At 42.3% G+C, this 24,679-nt stretch overlaps 1 protein-coding gene and 1 long non-coding RNA gene across 6 annotated transcripts in view; one reads left to right on the top strand and one right to left on the bottom strand.

Moving 5' to 3' along the window:
* The first annotated feature begins 499 nt into the window (after positions 1–499).
* LOC115292480 lies at positions 500–1,976 on the top strand. Its single transcript, XR_003909021.1, has 2 exons — positions 500–532; positions 1,860–1,976. It is a non-coding gene; the product is annotated as an uncharacterized LOC115292480 (long non-coding RNA).
* Positions 1,977–14,512: 12,536 nt separating this feature from the next.
* LRRC3B (leucine rich repeat containing 3B) overlaps positions 14,513–24,679 on the bottom strand; it is a 92,986-nt gene continuing 82,819 nt past the window's right edge. For all 5 annotated transcript variants that reach the window (XM_029940842.1, XM_029940846.1, XM_029940843.1 and 2 more), the window contains one exon: positions 14,513–15,778. In XM_029940842.1, the coding sequence (XP_029796702.1) occupies positions 14,835–15,614 (780 nt within the window). In that variant the 5' untranslated portion in view covers positions 15,615–15,778 and the 3' untranslated portion in view covers positions 14,513–14,834. The remainder of the gene's footprint in view (positions 15,779–24,679) is intronic.

The raw sequence follows: 24,679 nt of genomic DNA, 5'->3' as shown, positions 1-24,679 counted from the left end.
TGGTTTCTTCCCAGCTCTCATCCTCACTCCCCTCTCTTGGTTTCAGTATCCAAATGTCAGCCTTGGTAACAAAAGACAGAGGATGGCTGCCTCTCTCCTTCGAGGAAAAACTACTTAGAAAGTTTCTAAAAGGCTGGGGGGCAACTTCAAGGTTTATTTTCCTTGAAGATTATGACATCATTTACCATTTGTTATTTGCAGCATGTTAGGTATTTGTTTTGATGGCCTCTTTACCGCATTGTTAAGAGAGGGATTCCTGGGCTAGAGTGATGGTCAAACAGAAGACAGTCCACACTGAACAGATGAAGCTGACAGCTGATTATTGATCACATATCCTCACACCCAGGGGAGCAGAATGCTGCATGTCATGTGGGGTTACACATGGTTGTGCTTAGGGACAGAGTGAAAAACCAGTTGTCGGAGACAGGTTTTCAATATCAAGAAAGCGAGGTGCCCCTGATTCCTGTGGGAGGAAGTGATGACCTGCCTGTGGGATTCTTCGGGCGGGCAGGAAACTAGCTCGCTATTCAGGGTAAGCAAGGACTGTGCCCGGTCGCTGTGACGAGAAGTGTTATTTGGCGAGGTGGTCTTGCCCATGGGAGTGGAGTGGTGGAGAGAAGAACTAACACTTGGGCCATTCACACCCCTCCCCATTTTACCAGATGTCAAAGCAACATGCAATATTGGGCCTTAATCTTAGGTCTTATACATAAATATCTTACCAGGCACTTGACACAATATATCTGTGTCACCCTTCTAATAAGCCCTGTAGACAGCTATTCTGATTTCTCACTTTACAAAGAACCCGAAATTCTTACTATTTAAGTCACCCCAGGCAATTCCCAGGAAGTGGAAAATTCAGGATTCAAAGCTCTTTCTAGTCACTCTATAGCTGTGACATATGCCATGACTCAGCTTGTGAGGGACACTTTGCAAATCTTAACAGGCCATCCTTCCAATTAACAATGAATTTTGACACCAGGATGTGAATAAGAAAGTGAGGTGGAAATTCTTGATTCTCCTGCCACATACTTCTCTTCTCAATGAGCTGCAGCTCCACTGATGGGAAGCCCTTGATCCTGAGGCACAGTGATAATTATCTTGCAAAATCTCAACACATTTCACTCCCCATGGATTATGTGTCCTTTGAGTCTTATGAATTGTCCAGGCTCATCTCAGGGAGGTAGTTTAGAATAAAATGTAGATACCTGACTTGGCATGGTTCTAATCAGTCTTATATCTGGTGATTTGGGGAAATAAGCAAAATGTTTAAGGATATTCATGCCTACCATCATTGGCTTTTGTGTGAGGATCAGATTGACATATGAAGGGGATATTTTGGTAATGATGAAGGGTTCGCCCAAAGAAATTTTACAAAGGAAGGGTGGGGATTGTTTCTATGCACATCACACACATAGTGAATTTCCTCTTAAGAAGTATGCCTTCCAGGCTTAAAATGCAAGAACTCTGATCTATTTCTCTGCACTGATGTTGGGGTCTGCTCACTTATAGCAGTAGGCAGGATCCTTGAGAGCATTTTTTGCTCATCCCTTTACCTTTAAATGTGCTGTAAGGTTATTTCCTATGGATTATAGTGGTCAGCTGTTGCTGCCATCATACCACATGCCAAACAAACCAAACATCTTAACTAAATGAGTGTTATGGAATCAATTGTGTTCCCTTAAAATCCATATGTTGGAAGCTCCGCCCCGCAGTGTGATGGTAGTGGGAGGGAGGGCTTTGGGGAGCTAATTAAGATTGGATGAGGTCATAATGGAAAGTCCTCATGGGTGGGATTGGTATTGTATAAGAATCCTGAGAAAATGTGCTTCATTCTGCTCTCGGCTATGCACAACCAGAAGATGGCCATCTATGAACCAGGATGTGGGCTCTTAACCCCCCATCTGTTGGCAACTTGATCTTCGACTTCCCAGACTCCAGAATGGCAAGAAATAAATGTTTGTTGTTTAAGTCAACCAGTGTGTAGTATTTTTGTTATAGCAGCCCACATGGACTAAGACAAGGAGGAAACATTTTTATTTTTCTTGCTCACAGTTCTGAAAGTCAGAAGGGGTGACCCTGCTTCAAGCTCCCAGATGATCTGTTTTGGGAAGTTTAGGGAGTCTTCTTATGGGTCTATTATGCTCCTTAGCCCCAGGGCTGAGATACGCTTTTGTCACAACAAATAGCAGAAGCCCAAGAGGCATTCAATGTCTTTTTGAGGCCTGGACTCTGAATCCACACATTCTGCCCAGAAAGAGGGACTGCAAGTCACTTGGCACTGGGTAAGATGTGATGGGGGCATGACCCAATGTATTACAGGAGCACTTGTTTTCCTCCTACTGGCTTTGAAATTATTCCTTTTAATTCATGTACTATATATATTATATATATAATACTATATATGAAAAGTATATATATGAGTAGTATATATATATGAAATACTATATATATATATGAAAAGGCACTTCAGAATGTCATTTAGGGGCACTTGGGTGGCTCAATTAAATATCCAACTTTAGCTCAAGTCATGATCTCGCAGTTGGTGAGTTTGAGCCCTGCATTGGGCTGTCCCCCTGTCTCTGTCCCTCCCCTGCTCATTCTCTCTTTCATTCTTCCTCTCAAAATAAATAAATAAACTTTAAAAATGTCATTTAATTGAGGCAGGGCTAAAACCCTATGGGGACAAAAAAATTTTTAAATCATGCAAGATTACTTTATCCCCAAAGTGGCTGTTCTTCTCATTTTTGATGGTTTTTTTCAAATGAATCATAAAATTATGTTTGGAGACATCTATCATGTTCAGGAAAAATTAAAAAAAAATCTCTTGCTTGAGAATAATTTGCAACTCTGAAAGAGAAGAGTGTACGTTGTAGCTAAAGCGCCCAACGTGTCATAGGGAAGAACGAAATGGGAACATTCATGGATTAAATTCAGCATCTACCCATAATGAAATACATTATGATTTATTGTCTGATGTAAGACCCTTTACCTTGACCTTGGGTATTAACTCTTAACACAGTTAGTAGATTCTCAGCCTGGCAGTGAACTGTGATGCAGGTGAAAACCAGACATCCACGTAATTATATTACATATGATGAATAAGAGTTATTCAATTATAGCAGCTTGGCTAAGACATACACATGATTGACTTTGATGAAATCCAGTGTGCCTTAATTTGTAAAATGACCAGTTTTACCTCCTCATTCCATGTGGTAGCTAACATTAGGTGTGACAGCACTGAAGACTTGGAATCGGAAATGAGATGTTGACCACTAGGAGGTTCACTGCAGCAGCACTCTGTGGGTCAGAAGACTGAGGCCATGGTCCCTGTTCTCCCTTAGTTACTCGGGGACCCTAGTCAGTCCCCGAAGGTTCTTTTGGTGTACATTCTTATAGAATGAGGATAATAATGATACATAGTGTTCTTGGGCTTAAGTGAATTAACCCACGTGGTAACTATCATGATGATGAAAACACATGGTCCGGGTCCTCCTGGCAGCATGGGGAGGCTACCACTTAGCTGTGTGGCCTCTGGTAGGGGATTGCTTGCACTGGCCTCCCTGCTGTGCTTTGGAGAAGGTGTGCGCTCACGTGAGTTCATCATCCAGTTCACTCATGTTTTAGTTTATTCATCTGTACAATGTGAATCGTAATCATCCCTGCTTTAGAAGGTTGCTTTGAAGAGCAAGCAAGAAATCATGAAAAGCGCTAAGCATGACACTTGGCACATAGTGATTGCTTAACACATGTTATCAGATGAAATGGTTGTGTTCATTATTTTGTGGTAGTATGTGTTAAATTTCTGCAACACAAAAGGATCCCAGAGAGTATTTTATTATACTGAGTTAAAAAAATTTTTTTTTACATTTTGTTTATTTTTGAGAGACAGAGAGAGACAGTGAGATCAGGGGAGGGTCAGAGAGAGAGAGGGAGACACAGAATCTGAAGCAGGCTCCAGGTTCTGAGCTAGAGGTCAGCACAGAGCTCGATGCGGGGCTCGAACCCATGGACCGTGAGATCATGACCTGAGCTGAAGTCAGACGCTCAACTGACTGAGCCACCCAGGTGCCCCATATACTGAGTTTTTAAGAACAACATACTTCACGTTAGTTTTGACAACTAGACATTAATCTTCATAATGTAACATGTTTGACTGGCCTGATGGACTCCATGATGTGACCTTTGAGTGGCAAGGGGAAAGAATATATGCCAGTTGTTTCCATCCACCCTTTGAGAACATCTCCCTTTATGAGCTCAAGGCACAAGCATCTCACACCCTATTCTCCTGAATAAAAGTGCAGAGATTGCCCAGGCCTCTCAAAGTAAAGTCCCCTACATGCGTGGAGATGTGGCAGGAGCTAGAAGGGCAGAGATTCTGGATGATTATGATTCTCAGGTCCAGATTAGACCAGATATTTAATAAACTGCATTAACATGAGCTGAGTCATTTCCCTGCAAGGTGGTAAGTGGCTGTAATGTTTGATTTAATGCCTTCATTAAAAGAGGTCTTCAAATAAAATGAACTTTATCCTTTTCTGACAACCAGAAGAAAAGATAGACGATCATTTAATCTGTGATTCAGCTGAAATCAGACCTATTTTTGGCTACATCAGGTTGAGCTCGGCACTGAAACCATGTTTCTTGGCTAGAATGATGAGGCTGGGTTTTTGAGCTTCGGTGATTCCATGTATTTTCATTGATCCTGTTATTCTCATGTGTAATTAAACATTAGGGATGGAGCCCAAATATAGAAATAACAACCACCTTGACAATGGTGAAGATGAGGATAAGGATGATGAGGAGGAGGAGGGGGAAACGGAAGATGGCAGCATCTACCACATACCTGAATGCATCGCCTAAACATGTCCTTAAATCCCTATCTGCTTTCTGTCTCCACTGCCACAATTCCTGCCCAGGCCACTAGCTTTTTTTTTTTTTTTTTTAATCTGAATTTAGTGCAATAAATACCTGGGTTCCTCATATCTGATCATCCCGTGGCCCCCGGGCAATTCCTCCCCACCACATCTGCTTTCAGAAACTCTTCAAAGAGTCTCATGAGAGGCAAGGGCAGTTTCCAGCAATTCATTATAGGAGAGACAGGAGCCTAATAGACTCAGGGGGTGGAGGCAAGAGATCATTCTGGAAAACTGGACAGGACTGGTTAAGAAGGGCTATGTTAGCATTAAGGGGTATGGCCTGGCCATTACTGAGGGGAAGACGGTGGGCCTTTAAGTGTGTCTGAACAATGTGGATTGGATGTCCCTTTTATCTAAAATTTTATATGTGCATATACACTAATTACAATGCTTTTATTGCTCTTTGAAAGGTGAGAGGTGCCATGCTGGCCGAAGTTTTCAGAGCCTCTAACCAGAGAAGTGATTGTTGGATTGTAAACTGAGCGCCTCTACTGGGAAATTGCTGGAAAGGAATGGATAAAGCTTCCCATTTTAAGTCCCTGCTCTTATGGACAACTATCATAATGGAGTAGTTGAGGTTTTTTTTGCTGTGAAAAAAAATTCCCTCATGAAGCTGGGGCAGGTGACGGAGTAGGGATTTGGCTGTAATTAAATAGAGGGTACACAGATCATTATCTCATTCTTCCAATTAAGATGTTTTATTACCTATGGCCATTTCCCCCTTTAAAATAGGCTTAGTTATCTGGAAATGAAGCACTATCTGATCATTTATTCATTTTGTCTTTTTTGTTCTCATGTATCTACATGAAAGTCCTCATTTCTCAGAGTTATTATACTTACTTTTCAGTACAGAGCATTTCCAGAACAAAGAGGCAGATCCCTTTCAAAAGCAAAATTGTCCCTGAAAACTAAGGGCCACCCAGAAGGATCTGGATATGGGATGGCATTAATTAACTAGCTGCATTTTCTACAATTTTCTTACATTGCCTCCTCAGAAAATCTTCCAGTATAAGAAATCCAGGGTTAATATAATATATTAGTCTAGTAGGGCTGCTAAAACAAAATACCACAGACTGGGTACCTTACAACAGAAATTTATTTTCTCTCAGTTCTGGAAGTCTAAGATCAAGGTGTCAGCAGGTGTGGTTTCTTCCGAGACCTCTCCCTGTGGCCTGCAGGTGGCCACCTTCTTGCCCTGTCCTCACACGGCCTCTCCTCTGTGCACATACATCTCTGGTGTGTCTCTAGGAGTCCTATGCCATCTCCTCATAAGGACACCAGTCATATTGGATTAAGGCCCATCCTCAAAGCCTCATTTTAACTTAATCATTTCTTTCAAGTCCCCATGTCCAAGTAGAGTCATATTTTGAGATACGAAGATTAGAACTTCAACTTATGTTTGAGGGGGCACAATTCAGTGGATAGCATGTGGCATCAGTTGAAAAGAATAAATGGAGGGAAAAAAAATAATGAAGCAATAAAGTATTGCTGGTGGTTTCATAACATCAGCAACAAGGGCAATATCATCTGCCAACTTTGACTAGAGATGTATATGAGGTTTTTTTTAATCCCAAAAAACAAGTGTCCTTTGGAACCAGATAATTACCCTTCTTCTTATAATTACCTGAAACTTCTCCAAAACTGGTCATGCCTCCTAAATAGTGAGAAATGGATAGAGCTGAGTTTGGTGTCAAGAGAACTTCTTGTAAGTCTGAACTCTTTTACTTATTACCTCCTTGGGCAGGTCATTTAGCATTTCTGAGTCTCAATACCCACATGCGGAAAATGATGCTATTATGCACTCTACCTCCCTCTTTCCATGGTGATTGAGGAGATCCCATGAGCCAAAGGCCTTTGGGGGGCTGTGGGATTCTGAGGCCTGAACTTGTGTTAGATCCTGAATCTTGTTGGTTAGGCATAGTTTCATAGCAAAGGACGATTGGATACCAAACACCTTGGGCACATAAAAGCAAAGGGAAACAAATGATAAAAAATCAGAACTTAAGCAGTACTAAATTGGGAATGAATTGGAAACAATCTATACATTTGAGGGGGAATGTAAAAGGCAGCAAATAAATATAAATGCATTCCCTGTTTTGTTACATGAGGTGTTTGAGGGGTCTTAAAGGATACTATAGTAAAATAAAAACATGCGAATGAAGCATTTGAAACTATCAGAATAGCTAATTTCTTACATGTGACAGCAGGCTAAAAGTAGAGGAAATTAAACTGTGGCTAGATGGACTATGAGATCAGATACGGTTACTAAATTAGAAGTGTAGGCTTTTTTCCTCTTAATTGTCTGGCATGTGAGGCAAAAAAAAAAAAAAAAGAAAGAAATTGTATTAAGGGTTCACATGCCACTCATCCTCCATGAAGGGGTAGCTGTTCACTTTTTTATGGCAGCAATGTTTTGCCAAGTACAATGTCTGAGAAGAAATTTCTTTTTTTAAGTTTTTAATTTTTTTTTGAGAGACAGCATGAGCAGGGGAGGGTCAGAGAGAGAGGGAGACACAGAATCTGAAGACAGGCTTCAGGCTCTGAACTAGCTGTCAGCACAGAGCCCGATGTGGGGCTCGAACCCACAAACCATGAGATCATGACCTGAGCCGAAGTCAGATGCTTAACCGACGGAGCCACCCCGGCGCCCCTGAGAAGTAATTTCTAGTGCAGAATGTTACCACCCTGATGGGTCACCCTAGACCTCTCAGGAAGAGAGGAGCCATCAAAAACTTCCCAACGCTCAAGGTTTCCAGTTTCAGCTGATCTGAGCGCATAAGTATTTATATTGTTCAAAGGCTGTGTCCATCTGCTTGCTCGTTAGCCAGGCTTGGAAAGCATTGGTGTGGGGTATACTCAGGGATCTTAGTTTAGGTTTTTCCAATAAGCAGACAGTGAGACAAGGATTTGAATGCGAAGTGTTTATTTGGGAGGTGAAGGCAACCCAGACAGGGGCGTGGAGACACGAGACAGCAGAGGAAAGGCCACACCAAGCCCATGAGCACAGTGGTCTGGGGGAGCTTCATCCTGCTGGGGTAACAGCAACACCCAGTAGGGCACATGCTTCCGAGAGTGAAGGAGTTGGGTGTTTATACACCAAGTGTCTAGTAGTTGTGCATAGAGGGCTGCTCCCAGGGGGGCACAATTCTCTGGTGTCCCTAACCTTCCTGCAAAGTGCACCGTGGCAGCCAGAGTAAACCCTCACGTAGATGCATGCAGGAAATGCCAGTTGAAATTCAGCAGGTGTACATGAAAATGGTAGGAGGGAAGGCAGATGTGGCTGCCACAAAGCGAAGCATTGAACAACCACCTCACTGCCCTCCTGGGAACAACTGGCCAAGGGTCACCATCTCCATGACCCACAGCTATGATCACATTGGCTCTGTGCAGCAGCATGGCTTACTTTATGTATACACAGGGCTTCAGAGCTGGGCACAGAGGGATGCATGTAAAATGGGAATGAGCCCTTGCAGTCCTCAGCCACCAAGTCATGCCTGCTGGCTGAGTGAGCTAACCTCACTTCTCTCCTGTGCCAAGGAAGAAAAGTGACTTGACCTATCTTCATTTATTATCATGGGACTTAAGACAAGACTTCAGATGAGGAAAGGGTGAAGAAGCATCACTAGGCAGTGAGGCTCAGGTAGAGCAAAGGACTTGCGGGTAACATGACCTGGCTCCAATCTTGCACGTTCACTATGGGAACTTGGGCAGAATACATTCTGAGCCTTAGTTTCCTCATCCATAAAATGGGAACAATGGTTATATCTACTTGGCACGGATGTTGTAAGAACTAAGGAGGTAGAAACAGAACCTCGTCCTATGCCAAGTAAATGAGAAGTGCTGTTAAGGAAGGGAGAATTCTTGAACAGAAGGTTCTTTTACAGGAGCCAAGGTTCTTTATCTGTGACTCATACACTGGAATTCCTCAGCTCAGGTTTTAATGGGAAGATAGAAGATCTTGTCAATGGTAATGTGCTGACAATGTCAGGTTAGGTCCTTCGTGTTTGTTCCCCCAGAGCCTTCCTCCGGGTAGTGCTCCCCCTGGTTTTTCTCCTTCGTTCTTCATTTTACATTCTCCTCTTGTCCCTGCAGCTTGCTCCTCTGAGACACAGGAAATTGGCAAGACAGTCTGTGAAGATGAAAGACTTTGAGAGCAGACCAGCATCTTTCATATATCTTCCTTCCAGAAGGAATGTGGACAAGCCCAAGGAAGCTGGATTTGTGTAAATTAGCCCCATCCCACTCCCTGTGGGCCATTTTATTTTAAAATCTATTCAACAATCAATGCCATTAGCTCAACAGATGGCTTATTAATCTTTAGACCAACAGCCAGATTTTAAATTGCCTCCCATTCTGCAAACTCTTCTCTGAAGAAAAAAGTAAATGAAATATAAAAGAAAAAAAAAAGAATTTCAGTCCCAACCCCAGGGAGACCTACAATGTATTCATTTCAGGCCTGGCTTTTAAGGTCAGATTCAGCAAACTTTGGTCAGTTGGATGCTCATATATCTACAGGCAAAGAATGTAAATGCATTGATTCGTTTTTGAAAATAGTGAGCAAAATGCAAAACATTTGTCAGCCAAAGAAAGCACACAGCTCCCCAACCTGATTAACTCAGTTGCCATTAGTAACAAGCATAAATGTTTTCTCTGAACTTGGGGATAGCCTTGAAAATACATCTAATAATTTCCCTGGAAATCCCAAACCTGGGCCATCTCTAGACCAGATAACTGAGATATTTTGTTTTTGGTGATCTTACTACCTCTTTTCCTGATGCTTTTAGGACCCAATTCTTTCCCTACCATGTTACCACAATGTGCACATGGGCACGGACACACACACACACACACACACACACACACACACACACACACTTCTTAAACAATTCACACTAGCTTCTGGTTCCTCCTATGTTAAATAAGTTCGAGCCATAAATAGGGGTGGTTTTTTTTTTTAATTGTCTCCTACCCATGATACTGTGGGACTCTATATCCATCCATTTTATAGCTTCAAGATCATAATTTCCCTGAGTTGGCATTAAAGTCTTCAGACCTTAAGGACTGTCCCCTGATTATTCATTTGGGGCATTTGGGACCATCCATGTATGGGAAAATGTGGAATGAGGAATTCAGGCCTTTCTTTTCCCTAAATCGTATTTAGATTTGGATTTGGACGAGGGTTGGGGAGGGCATTTACACATGTGTGGTTAAATGAGTTTGCCTTTGGTTTGCTTTATCTGGGTCAGACCAACCAACCTGACAAATCAGTGACATTACTTTGGGAAGCCAGATTGACAAGCGCTCTGGAATTGGAGAATGTCAGGTTGAAGGTGGTGACTCCCGTCCTGACAGCGAGGCTGTCCTTGACCACACAGGGTTGATGGTGCTACTCAACAAGACCTGCTAATCAACTAATGCTCTCTCCCCACGAAGCTGCATGAAGATCGTTTTCTCCATCTCTCCCCTGGGCAGCCAGATCATGCATAATGTTGAGTATGTTATCTGGGCGTTGTTTGTGAAAGAAAAATAGATGATCTGTTTCTATCTTGAGGGAACAAGAAGCTTTTCAGAATCACAGATATTTCTTATTACAATGGTGACAATGTAGGAACCACAAGTGCCTTCTGAATCCTCAAGGAAATGGCTGTGGATCGCCAGGACATTGTATAGTGTTCCATTGTTTTGTTTCTTTGAAGACTGAGGAACAGTTCATCAGGAGAGGCACTTGGTGTCCCGTGAAGGACACTGGGTGGAGAGAATGGACACATGTATGCTAATATCCAAGTCTGAAGGGTTTCTGTTTCAGCACCTGGTGAGATCATCTCCACAACTCTTCCAGACCTGAAATTCTAGGAGTTTGCCTATTTCTAGTAACCTGAACATTTCATTAGGCAGAATTTTCCATTCTCTAGCTGTGCCAGATAGATGAGAGAACTTACTGAATGAATTGAAAGTCTCGAGCCAATAAGGAAAACCTCCCCACATCTCAGGCTGCCTTCTGCTTGTTGATGTCAGAACAAGAATTATTGTGGGCAATCATCGAAGGACATAAAAAAAGAACAACTCGTACCTGGCAGAATTTGTATATCAGTGCATTTCAATTTGCCAAAGTGTTCTCGAAAGTTAAATCTTCCATTACATAACTTTTTATCACTTTCTTAAAAACATTCCAGTCGGGCTGGCACATTTTAGGATTTGCTTTGCTTCAGAGATAAGCACATTGTCAATGATTAGACCCAACTTCCCAGGTACTTTTGAACTGAAAAGGTTGAGGTTGGGTGAGTGATGGCAAAGGAAGGGGTTGGGCAAAGAAGCTGTCAATTAAAATATTTAAAAGGCAAGATGGTGTGTCTGTGCCTCAGATGCTACAGATGATAGTGAATTCCTTTAAAAAAATTTTTTTAACGTTTTATTTATTTTTGATACAGAGAGAGACAGAGCACGAGAGGGGGAGGGGCAGAGAGAGAAGGAGACACAGAACCGGAAGCAGGCTCCAGGCTCTGAGCTAGCCGTCAGCGCAGAGCCCGACGCGGGGCTCGAACCCACGAACGTGAGATCTGACCTGAGCCGAAGTCGGAAACTTAACCGACTGAGCCACCCAGGCGCCCCTTTTTCTTTTTTTTTAATGGATAGTGAATTTCAAAAACCTTACTGTTCTAAAAGAGGTAGCTCTACTTGTATATAGACATTTACGAGGGTCCAGAAAGGTAAGAAGAATGCTGGGGTTGAAACGTGTTTTGGGACTTTTCCTGTACAGCCAGCCACGGGCCTCAGGAGGCCACTCACTGGCATCGTCACTGGGGGCTCCGTGGGGTGGAATTGATAGGGGAAAATCTGTTATAAGATGGCCGACAGGACTGATAAGAAAATACCCGCCCTAATCAAAGGCTCCCCCTTCCGGGTTCTTCTTCCCACCCTGCTCGTCACACCCATTAATGAGGAATGCGGAAGTAACAGGCTATAAATTATTCCCTCTGCTGATGCTCTGAGCTCAGACGTCTGGAGAGCGATCTCTTCTGAGCCCACCGGTGTAAAATCAACCTCCTCCCTGCCAAGATCTGCAGCTGCCGCTCGGTTCTTCCGCTGGGTGATCCAGACCAGATTCCGCAACAGAATAGCCCGACAAGCCAATGGGAAGTATGTTTCCTTCCAGTTCTGGGCTTGAAGGGGCCTGATAGCCTGGTAGCTGCTTTTGTTTTCGTTTATTAAAGAATTAATGTTCTCCTCCATGGGCTTAACTACTCCAATCACAGCGACCTAACTTAAAGTTATTGTTTTAAAGCACTCACTTAAAGCCTGTGAAAATCTATACACAGAATCCAAGCAGGGGAATGATTATTAACCTAGGGTGCACCTCTTAACTCTGTGTATGGAGAGAACTAAAAACCCACATGTGGGAATTTAACGTTTCCACATCTAAGCCAGCATGTCACTATACTGCAACACTCTTCAGAGATTTTTTTTTTATACGTACTTTCACTTAACTAATGCAATTGGCCATTAGGAAAATAAACTCTTATTAGTAAGAAATATAAAGGCTATTTTGGAAGAAGCAACCTGAAATGGATTATGTGATTTGTGAAAGCTTTTCTAAAATGAATGTGACTCACCCACTCAAATAAATGCAATTAATTTTTAAGGGTTATCTTTTGCAATGACTGGATTTTCCTATTCTTTGAGGGGGGGAAGGGGAGGTGCATTCAGTTAGGCATCTCTCTTAGTGCTCACAGAGGTATATTATAATGTTGTCCTCCAGGGGGCGTCAAATCTTCAGCAAAGCTCCAATTCCTCTGGAAGACATTCAAAAAACCCTGTGAGCAAAGAGAGTCTGGCTTCTTTCTCACTGGGATGCAGAACACCTAGGGCCCATATTCTGAATTTCACATCTCAAGACTTGTGGAGTAGGTCTTACATTCTTTTAGTAAGGCTAGGATGGGGGTGGCAATCCCATTGCCCCGGGGTACATGCCAGCGTAGCCTTGCCACATTGCTCTGAATCCTCTCTCTACTACAAGTATGGGAGTGGCTGCCCCCCCATGATCCGTCAGGAACCTCGTAAGAGACTACTGATATGGTCAGGAACTGTAGTGCTTTCCAAGGGCAGAAATGTGGTTCCAGGAGGCCCAAAGTTAACCTAATGTGGGTTGGAGAAGGCTCCGTGAGTCCAAACTGCAAAGGATTCAACTTTCCTACTTAAGCCACACAGAAAGTATTGTTGCTCATTGCTTTGTTAATGAGACCATCACTTAGGAATCTGCTAGCCTTTTGGTCTGGGGAAGCAGCAGCTTCAGTAGTAAAGCAAAGGATTGCAAAGCAATGCAGTCCAGTGTTTAAGAGGTTCATCGGTTCTCGGTATCTGCTGTACTTCTTATAAGGCCTGGGATTCTGAAATAATTACTTACACTCTTGTATCTCTGATATCTCATTCACAAAAGACTATCTCATAGGGTAATTGGGAAGGTTATCAATACAACCCCAAGAAATTACTTGGTGCATCGACATAAGCGCTCCATAAATTCTATTCGTGACTCTTACTCTCCAGGCTAGAAATTGAGATCCTCCTGATAGGGCTTCCGCTTTGTCTCTCACTTCTCCCTACACAGATTCCTTCGTCCCAAATACCACCTGTCATTTTTACCTCTTTGCTCCCGCTGCTTCATCTACCTTCCTTGCCTCTATCGCCATCTGATGAGATCCCACCCAAGTTCTGACAGGTACCTGTGATGGCCCCTTAAAACCAAACCCAAACCCACAATTCCCTACTCCAAGAACTGAATGCGTTTTCTCCTATCTCAGAACGATTTCAGGGACACCGTTTCTTGATATACAGGTACATATATCTGTCACAACTTATGGAACTGTACGCTTAACATGGCCCATTTTTAGCATGTAAATCATACCTCTCCAAACCAACCCAGTAGGAACATAATGAGAACGTCTCCGCCTTTGGAAAGAGGAACACTTGGTCCAAATACTTTCTACCTGATACTTCATTGGACTCCTTTCACCTATAACTTCCTCTTACATGAATGGGGCAGCTGTCACGTTCTCCTTTTACAGTGAAGGTTACCTGATAACAGTATATAAATGCCTCATACACAGTTGATGCTATATTACAGTATCCTTTCCTATTTCTATGTTTGTCACATACACCACCAAGGAGATCTTAAGGACAGAATATGTGCTGTTCTTTTTTTGTCCATGTATCTAGCATAGAGTAAAAGTAGTGTGTTTAGCTATACATAACATAATATAATACAATATAATATAACATTATTTATATATAAAATATATATAAATTATATAATATAATAGCTCAACACACCACCTTTTGGATAGCAAACACCTAGCGGAACCCAGCTGAAGCCTCCGCAGGATGCCACACTGTTTGCTAAGGCTCAGTACAAGGCTCAGTATTTTAAAGTCTGGCAGGCACTTTCCTGGGTCGATCATTCCGCTATGGCTCCCCTGTGTACAGTAGGGCTTAATAACACATCTTTCATTATGATAGTTCTTTAGGTTAATAAGGGTTGTCGATTTGTCTGGAACGCAATGGAATGGCTGTACCGTTTTCTGGACCAATAAGTCACTCCGTTTTCCATGGTTCAAAGTTAAGCTTTTATTTGGTTTTAAATTAAAAAAATAAATTTCATTATTAAATAGTGAGATGGATCTAACTTATGTTCAGATAGTAGCTTACTCAGGAATATACCACTGGGGGTACAATTAAGGGGGGGGACACCTAAACTAAAATTATTTGTTATGTTGTCATGTTTGTCAAAAGTTCAACAGTGGCATAATTCCAAAGAAAGGGAGATACAAAGTTTTAGATGTTTACAATGGATGGGAGAAGTAAACCACTTATTCTATTGCAACTGCAAATGCATTTCTTCCTCAGTGACAGTCTGTTCGGACGCTATACCACAGTGCTAATGTCATCGGGCTCATCTGCTTTCTTCTGCCTGCTGGGCAGGGATTTCAAGTATTCAAGGTGTCTCCGGGCATCCTCCTGATTTTGCCTCACGTAATACACCACATATGAGATCACCATGGTGAACCAGCCAAACATGGTGACCAGCATGGCATAATCGGTAGTCTTTTTGGGGAGGTTACAAAGGTCAGCATCGTTGGCAGCATTGAGGAATGGTCTGCCGGCGTGCTCATCCAACACAGAAGTCTTACAGATCACATTGTGGGCTGTCTCGTGGTTGGATGCCATGCTCCTCAGAACTTGCTGGAGAGTACAGTCGCAGTGCCAGGGGTTGTTGGCGATTCTGGCCCTGGCCTTCAGGTTATTGAAGGCATTTTTGTGCACGCTTTGAATCCGGTTGTCAGACAAGTCCAGAGTCTGCAAAGTTTCAGCGACTCCTTTGAAGGCATGCTCATCGATAAACTCAATGCCGTTCTTGGACAAGTTGAGAACTCTTAGTTGATGGAGGTCCTTGAAAATCTCATTGGGGATAGATGTGATCTGATTGGAGTCCAGGTACAATAAGACCGTTTCAGGAGGAAGATCTCTAGGTATTTCCTTGAGATTCGCATTGCTACAGGTGACATTTAAACCCCCAGAGGAAGAACAGAGACAGCCCTTGGGACACATACTGGCAGAATGAAAGCACAGTATCATAAGAACAAAACTTTGTAGGAGGAGACACATGGAGAGGGACCGGGTTAACCACAGGTCTACCAGATTCATGCTGGAATGTCCGCATAATCACAAGCCCATTCCTCATTCACTCCAACAAGCAAGCGTGGCAACGGTTCCAGCCTTGTCCACACTGCTGATCTCCTTCTTGCTTGCTTCAGAAGGTTGCAGCTAACACGTGTGTCTCTTCATTATTCCTGTCCTTGCCTGGGTACCTAAAGGAAAGGGAAGGAGAGGCAATTAGCTTTTTTGCAGAGAGAGGTACGTTGCAATTAAAAGCGCTCCCAGGCGTCTGGCATTCTATGTGGGCAGGAGAGGTAATTTCCATCGACACCACTGGGAGTTGTCTGCAAATGGGAGTCTCTTGCTCAAATCCCAGGTGCTCCGGGAAAGGATGGTCAATAAACGACAACATTTCCGAATTATGTTGCCTTGTTTTCAGTCATGCGCAATTACAGCAAACGGTCTAGAATTCTGTCATCTCTATGCGTCCTCTCAACATCCCGAACCCCTTCTAAATTATAAAGCAATAAAATTTAATGATGCCTTTCCCCCTTTCCACAGGAGCAGATGCATTAATGCAGTTTAGACCTGCTCTTGAAAAGCAGGGAGAAAGAACACTGATATTTCATGGTTAATGACCACAGATAGCAATAATTGTCATGGCTCCTGAATGGATGTCCAGTTGGAATATTTTCTCTAAAGAAACATCTTACTTGAATTAAGAAATGAATAAATGCATTCCAACCTTTACAACAAAATGTTGCTAGGGACTGATAGAACAGAATCCCCAAAAGGGTTGTCGCCCTGATTCTCTCTGTTTTCTAAACAACCTATCCTGTCCCCAGTAGATCTTCAAATATGACACACACCTCCAAGACTTTTTAAAATAGAAGATAAGGATTAAAAAATATTAGCCTCTAAGACTTCCCCAACAGCTTATTTTGTTCTTCCCAGTCATATATATGTATATATTATTATTGAAATATATATAACATAATAAATTACATACATACAATAAATTACAGTAAAACCTTGGATTGCGAGTAACTTACTCTCGAGTGTTCCACAAGACAAACATTTCTAATACATTTTAACTCGACAAACGAGTGATGTCTTGCAATACCAGTGGTACATGATACCGGATGTTCCATGATCACAACTGAGCCAATGGTTCTTGAACTTCATTTGATATATGGGTGCTTTGGATTACATGCATGTTTCTGGAATGAATTATGCTTGAAAACCAAGATTTTACTGTATATATAGAATATTGTGGGAAGGGGCTTCTGAAATGGCAAAAATTAAGTAAAATAAATAAGGATACAAGCTTGCTCAGAAGCAGAAATGAGAATGTAAGTGAACCCTCAAAACTACATTCTCCTATAGAAAGGACAGGCATCTTTGGGACCAATTCACAGAGGAAGTGAGTGGATTTTGGAGAGATTTTGTTACTCACCCAAGGTTATAGCTTGTAGGTGGCAGAGACAGGACTCACACCAAAGGCTTTATTCTGACTTGTTAATCTCCTAACACTCTCTACTACCCCTACAATGCTCTCTCAACATTATCTGCCCTATAAGGACAGTCGGGATCAAGGGAGCATTGCTTGTGATTTCTGATGCTGTTATGTTGAAGCTCAATCCCAAATTCAGTACTGCACAGAGCTCAATGGAGTTCCATGCCTGATTTTAGAGGGTCCTCTGTCAGGATGGGAGAAACAAGGAGAATATTCCTTTCTCTTACCACAGTGAGTAATAAATGACTTTTTGCATGAGCAACAAATGACTCTCTGCAATCTTATCTTTTCTAAAGATCCCAGATGGATAAATACAGGGGGAAATGACTCCAAATGTTACCAAACTCACAGAAGAGAAGATTAATGTGAACTGAAAACATAATGAACGGGGTTGTTAATCATGGAAAAAATGAGATTAGCACTAGCAGAATGGAGTGGATGTGCTTTTGGAATCCTGAGTCCCTTAAATGCCAGAGAATGCTAAAGAAGGACCTCTAGGCTTACTGAGCGATCTATCAAGAGCTCATTTCATTTGCAGTGAGTTTCCCTCCCTTTCATGTTTTCCTTCAAAACTGTGCTGCACGACATTTGGCGACTCTAGTGATTGTCTAGATGGGAGAGAGGAAAAAATTAGCGGGTGTGGAGGGGAGGGCACTCAGAGAGAAAGAAGGGTGGCAGGAGGATAAGGCAAAGGATGTTAGGAGGAGGGCATGAGAAGGACGCAGGAGATGGGGGACATGAGCGTGATTAAAGAACATAACGAATCTATGCAATCAACCAACTCCCATCAACTGAGGATGTACAACCAGCCTCAATCCTGCTGAAAGGTGGGAAGGCTTCCTCGGCGTACCCTCCACATCTCTCCAGAGACTGATTGAGAGTCTACCTGAAGAAAAGTGTTCCCCAAGTAAGACTATAAGTCCCATGAGGGCAGGGGCTTGTTTCTGCCCCATGTAGAAACAACAGCAAACAATTAAAAAGCAAAAAGTACAATTAAAAAGTACACTGGTGTGTATCCGTTTTAATCCTTATTAACAATGTGCTCCTAGGCAAGTTATTTAACCTCTCTAACCCTTATTTTCCTTATCTTTGAATAGAAATGATAAAAGAACACAATTACAAAGTTGATTTGAGAATTATACGAGATAATCCACAGAAAGCATTTAGCCCAATATCTAATAGGTAGTAAGAGCTCAATACTTGTTGGCTACAGTTACTATTATTATCCCAGATGCATTCTCAAATGCTAGCATATTGCTCGTCATATAGTAAGGGCTAAATAAACATCTATTGCATGTATGAATAAATATCGAAGCTGTGCTTTCTCTTCCATATGGTAATTATTTTTATTTTTAATATAAACATTGGCTCTTCCACTATCTGTTGGTGGTCTTTGGAAAAATCATGAGTGCAGGCTCCTAGTTGATGAAAGAAGAGTGGAACATTTTTTCAGTAGGTCCCTTGATACTTAATCTTGGTTTCTCCAGAATGATCAGTCCAATGATCATGGTAACAGACAAGAAATGATGAGAACACATCTTGAGTTCTCAACAGCAGAGTGCAATGCCTCTTGAGATGGAAGCCAATGAAATGGTTTCACCTTGAAATGGTCCACCTATACACTGAATAGAAAGCCTATTAGGAATACAAATACAGAGTATCTCTTTCATTCAGAGAGGTTGGGCTCAAACTCAGTATTTCATTTTCTTCCTGTGATGTTTGAGAGAAGGGAAACAAGAGCTCTGTGATTGGCTAGATAACAGGGCTACTATGACTCAGCCTCTAGAGTTTCCATGCTCAGCCAGGACGAAGTGAGAAGAGATGCAAGAAGTAGAGAACTGAGCCCCTGGATGTCTAGGAAACAGACAGCAGGGGCCAGAGTTATTGAGTCAAGGTTATCTTCAGCAGGGAAGATGGAAGAATGGCCTCTCCACGCTATTATGCTGAATTACTATTTTCCAAATCCAGCTTGACATTGGCTTAAATTGCTGGATAGGTCAAGGGAGCCTCTTGGAAAAGGAAGTCATGGAAGGTGCGCCTCACAGTAAAAAATGTAGATATTCTTCTGACATCAGCTACACCCAGAATAGTACAAAGCTTAAGAGCAGCTCAACAACCTAAAACTCCCTCCTGCTCTATTTCCAGTCAGGTCTACCCAAATATGCGAAGTAGCAAACAAAATATCCTGCTAGAAAAATAGAGTGCCTCCTTTCTAACTTCAGGCTGAGTATGGAGAACACAGAGAAGGGCCGGGGTCACACTGGTGATGGCAAGAATAGAAGCAGCATCACCGCCTGGCTCCTGATAAGGAACAAGGTCCAATGAAGGGACAGAGCAAATTAAATAGTGTCTTTTCTACCTCTACTTCTGTCTGCATTGCTCAACGCATTACACTTCCCTATTCTCATTTCCTTCAAATACATCTGGGACAATCAGGAAGCTACAGCAGTTTTGGATGTGGTGGGTAGTTATGAAGTATGCTCCCAAAGGGGCCATTTTATCCCTAGATCCATGCTGTACAGCAATTAATGCCTGGATTGGGTGGCAACTATCAAATGCTGTTTCCAGAAGGAAAAAAAAAGTACATTTAGCAGACTGCCTGAGAAGACAGATCTTTTGGTGGTTGATTAACAACCCTATCTTGCTTCCTGTTCCTTTCTTTTCATCATTAGGAGATAGATACTCAGGGACACTCAGGGCTTCTAACCCAAAGCTTTCATTAACTCTTCTGAGATAAGTGAGCGCAGCAATTCAAGAAGAAAATACTAGACACACCAATTTCTCCAGTTACATTCCATGCAACTTTGCGACCAACAAGGATTTGATTAAAAAGCACACCATAGCAACACAGGAAGGCCCTTTGATTTGGAAGATAAAATTCAAATTAATGAAAAAAAATTTTTAAACCTCATAAGTTTAAGTACTTAAAGCTTCCATAGGGCAGAAAGTAAGACCATACACAAATTGAAAGGACAGATGCTTAAAAAGGGGGTTGAGATTTTTTTAGTACACAAGACATTCTTACCAAGGGATAAGAAGCTGATCCCATGGAAACATAAGACAGAAAAATAATGATATACAAAAGACCAACAAATTGTATGAAAAGATCCTTGATCTCACTGACACAAAAATAAATTCAAGTGCAAGTACCTAACATCTTGGTTAAAATTAGGAGAAATAGCTCGTGTCAGTAAAAGTGTAAAGGACAAAGCACTCAAACATTTGAGGAGGGGCACTCTTTTTGTGTAAGCAGTTTAGGAGATCTATTCAGATTTTAAAACATGAGAATAAATTAGACTGACTTGCACTGATGGAAAGGCTTCAAAGATGACCTCAAAAAGCAGCTGGGAGAAAGGGGTTCTTACAGTGTCATCCTGTTTGTATGTAAGTTTTTAAAAGGAAGTGAATGTGCAGCTATAGGTATATAACTTCTATGTTTACAAATGCATTGTTCACTTCTGAGGGGATCTGTATGGAAGGAAATGTATAAGAAACTATTAATAGTGGTTAACTGAGAAGCAGAACTCAGGGGCTGACAGGGGAAGAAAAGGGGCCGTCTTTTTATTTCATACCCTTCTGATGGTTTTAACTTTTTGCGGTATAAAGGTGTTTTTGTTTGTTTTTGTTTACATAAATTTTTTTTTAAATCGAATGCAAAAAGGACCAGGGATTAACTGAAAAACCAATCTGAACATAATGTCTCAGAAGACAACTTTTTTTTAAATAGTTTATTGTCAAATTGGTTTCCATAATACACCCAGTGCTTCTCCCCCACAAGTGCCCCCCACCATGACCATCACCCCCTTCCCTCCCTCCCCCTCCCCCTTCAGTCCATGGTTCATTTTCAGTATTCAATAGTCTTTCATGATTTGTGTCCCTCACTCTTCCCAGCTCTCTTTCCCCCTTCCCCTCCCTATGGTCCTCCATTAGGTTTCTCCTGTTCTCCTGTTAGACCTATGAGTGCAAACATATGGTATCTGTCCTTCTCTGCCTGACTTATTCCGCTTAGCATGACACCCTCGAGGTCCATCCACTTTGCTACAAATGGCCAGATGTCATTCTTTCTCATTGCCATGTAGTACTCCATTGTGTATATACCACATCCTCTTGATCCACTCATCAGGCAATAGCACTGCTAGGGATTTAGCCAAATCAGAAGACAACTTTTGAGCACCATGAAACCACTGGACAATGGTGGCCGAGAGGGTTGGGTAAATAAGACAATGAAGTTTAAAAAGCTGAATGTGTTTCAACAATGAGAGATTGAGTACGCCAAGGGAAGACGGTGAGAACTTGAACTCACAACCTGCTTAAACCAGCCCTGGGAGCCAGACTGCAGCCTCTACAGCAATTGTCCCAACTCAGCCAGATCAGTAACTGCCAGCTTCCCCAATTTTCCCTCCTACTTCCGATTTAGGGTTAACCAGGGAGAGCCGAATCTGCTCCCCTAAGCAATCACATAGGAGGCTTTGGTTCTAGTTTGCTTGCTCCCAGCTATCCCATGCCAAAAGCCACCAATCAGGGCACATCTGAAGCCTTTCATTTTTCCAACGATAAAGCTTTTACACTCCCTTGCCTCCCTGTGAGTGTCTGCCAAATGCTAGGGATGGTGGCTGGCTCCCTCACTACCGAACGCTTGGGAAATATGGCCTCTGCTTGTTCTCCTTTGGGTGGTTTTCATTTACTTCCACAAAGACTACCGTTTGAGTATGTGACATTTGCAATGTAATATTTCCAAAATTAGCTTTGTAACCTACTATAGAAATTATACAGGGATTTCTTTACATGTTCAGATTTTCTCTAAACTAAGTATTGGTTGCATTTGGTTCCTGACCAAAAACTTAGGGACAGTTGGAATCTGAATAATTCAGGTGAATGAACTCTGTAGATAATTTTGAGATCATGTTCACAGGTAGAACACCTTAATTCACATCTTTAGCATTGAGCTTTGCCATGAACTTTAGTTCTGCATTTCCATTCACAACCACCTATCACCAAAAGATTCCACCCGGGCTTCAAACTGGGCATCCTTAAAAGTAAAATCATGTTCACCCTTTAGCCTCACCCAACTGACTTCTACCATAAACCACCTACCTATTCTTCCCTCCTGATTTCTTGGGAACAGTTTCCATTTTCATTGTCCCTGGCCTCTCTCTCTTGTGCTGTGTGTCCCCATTGCCTCTTTTCTGTTCAAACCTCTATCCTCTTGCTCTGAAAGGAAGCCAAAGCCTCCTTCTTGGCCTGCCTGTGTGCAGCTTCTGTTCTCCTTCGAATGTCAGGTTCAAGCAACACTCTGGCCATGAATTTCCACTGGTCAAAAAGCTTTATGACCCCCTGTTGTTCATAACAATCCTCCTTTTCCAATTCTAGGTCCCACCACACTTACTCACACAGACACAGAAACCTGAGCTCAGTTAGAGCTCCACAATTAGAAAGCTGATGATGAACAGCACTTCCTTCCACAATATGAGGTTTATCAGAAGTTATCCCAACAACAAAAACAACAAATTAATTAATTTAAAAAAATGAAGTTATCCCAACCAAAGATCTCTACAGCTTGGAATCACTTTCCTGGTTTCAAATTCGGTGATAAGATCTGGCCCAGGAGTCATTTAGGTGGCTCTTTTATAAGAAGGAACTACCATCATCTACTTAAGGACATGAACTGATAAGGCCAACAGATACAGGAGGAACTGAGGATCCTTATATTTGGAAGGAGTTTAATTTGCTTGCAGAGCCATAATTGTTGAAGTCAGGAAGCTCCTGAAATCTCAAAACTCTTGCTCCTGCAATTGAGATGTCAGTTTATTTTTGCTACCAGACTGTAAGCTTTCAGAGGGTAGGGTCAATGTCTTACTCATTTTTATATTCTTGCATCACCCATAGTAAGAATTTAATAAATGTTTATTGAAATGAGTTAGGATCCATCCTCATTTCATCAGAGAAGAGCTACTGTTCACTTGGCATTTATTACAAGCCAGGTATTTATTAAGTGGTGAACTAATCTAACATGAGTAATGGATGGTGAAATTGAAGTTCTGACTAGGTCCCTGGTCAAATGGATACAGAATTCCAAAGTGAGGGGTCACGGTGCCATGTGAAGGTTGGGTGACATATTCTGTCAATCTCCATGCCCACATTGAGGGAAAAAGGTGTCAAGAGGCATCTCTCTTGTCACTTCCCCAAAGAGAGGAGATAGTTATTAATAGGATTCCTGGAGCTGGGGTAGAGGTGCAGAATGTCCTAGAACAAGCTTGACCCATTGCTTGGTGATAGCGTTGGGTAATGTTTTGATGTTGGGGTGAGTCTGCACTCCTAGAGTTGTCAGATATACTGATGTACTTCCTTTGGGTCAGATATGGCTGCCTGAGGGAAGGATATCCCCAGTGAAAAGTATCTTCGGTCCTTTCTCACAGTCCCATAGGATTCCTTGGTAGGGCAGACGGGCCTGAGCAACAAGAAACTGAAAAGTAGATGGTTAGATTTGGGGGAAGTAGCCATCTGGAATATAGCCACACAGGGACCAGGGGAGCCATATTTTTGGACAACATATGGGTGGGTAGGGGGCATGAATGAACCCCAGAAAGAAGCACCAAGCCCATCTCATTCTACCTCCCAATGAGCCTCTGAGCAGGACAGCTGAAACCCAGTTATGTTGATCACCTGGGGTGGGGTGAAAGGGCAGAGAGGAGAAATCAAGCTACCCACCACACTTCCTTTCCCTTTCCTTTAAGCCTGAAATAAAGAAGAGGGGAGAATAGTTGACTATTAGATGAAATTCAGAGTATTGGTAATCTCTTGAACTAGACGCTTACATAATTATATTCAATTTTAACTTTGGCTTAAGTTAATTGAGTTTGTGATTTACAGTAATGCTAGGACAATCTATTACCTGAGATTGGCACAGAATCACGGGCTGACTGATGTGTTTCATTCAAAGAAGAGAGGCAGATGATCACTTGTACAGAATAGAGATTAAAGGAGTGGTGGAAACAGAAAGTAAGTTGCTTTCTATTCTGGATACACACATGTCACCTTGCAAAATCCTCAGGACAATCCTGAAAGGTAGCAGTTATGACCCTGGCACAGACAAGCAAATTGAGGCATAAAGTGGTGCCGTAACTTGCCCACTTGGCATGGATGCTGCATAAAAGAGGCCCAATTTGAACCTAAGTCCTTTGGCTTCCTGAGCTTGTGTGGTCGGATATGGCAGCACATACATACATCTTCACAGAGAAGCTTCTGTAATTTCTTTCCTCCTTCTCAAGTGATTCCGCGAAGATGAGGAGGAAGGGCCATGATGGATTTCGCACTAGGGGAACTAGTGCTGAAAAGGGAGACCAGCAGGATAGGAAGAAGGAGGCAGAAATGCTGACGTATGCTTCTGAAGGAGTTCGGACGAGGTCTCCTCAGAGAGCACCACTCTGGCATGGTGATTACTTTGAGCTGAAGACAATCAAGTCCCAAAAGACTCAGGAAGAGCTTTCCACCTCCCCCTTAGCTGTCACTAAGAAATCAGAGAGGGGCCTAGTTCAAGAAGAGATCCACCACCGGGGAGGGAACTACACAGAAGATGGGCTAGAGGATGGCTGGACAT

The sequence above is a fragment of the Suricata suricatta genome, chromosome 5 (genome assembly GCF_006229205.1).
Source record: "Suricata suricatta isolate VVHF042 chromosome 5, meerkat_22Aug2017_6uvM2_HiC, whole genome shotgun sequence".
Taxonomy (NCBI): Eukaryota; Metazoa; Chordata; class Mammalia; order Carnivora; family Herpestidae; genus Suricata; species Suricata suricatta.
This window is presented reverse-complemented; position numbering and strand designations above follow the sequence as displayed.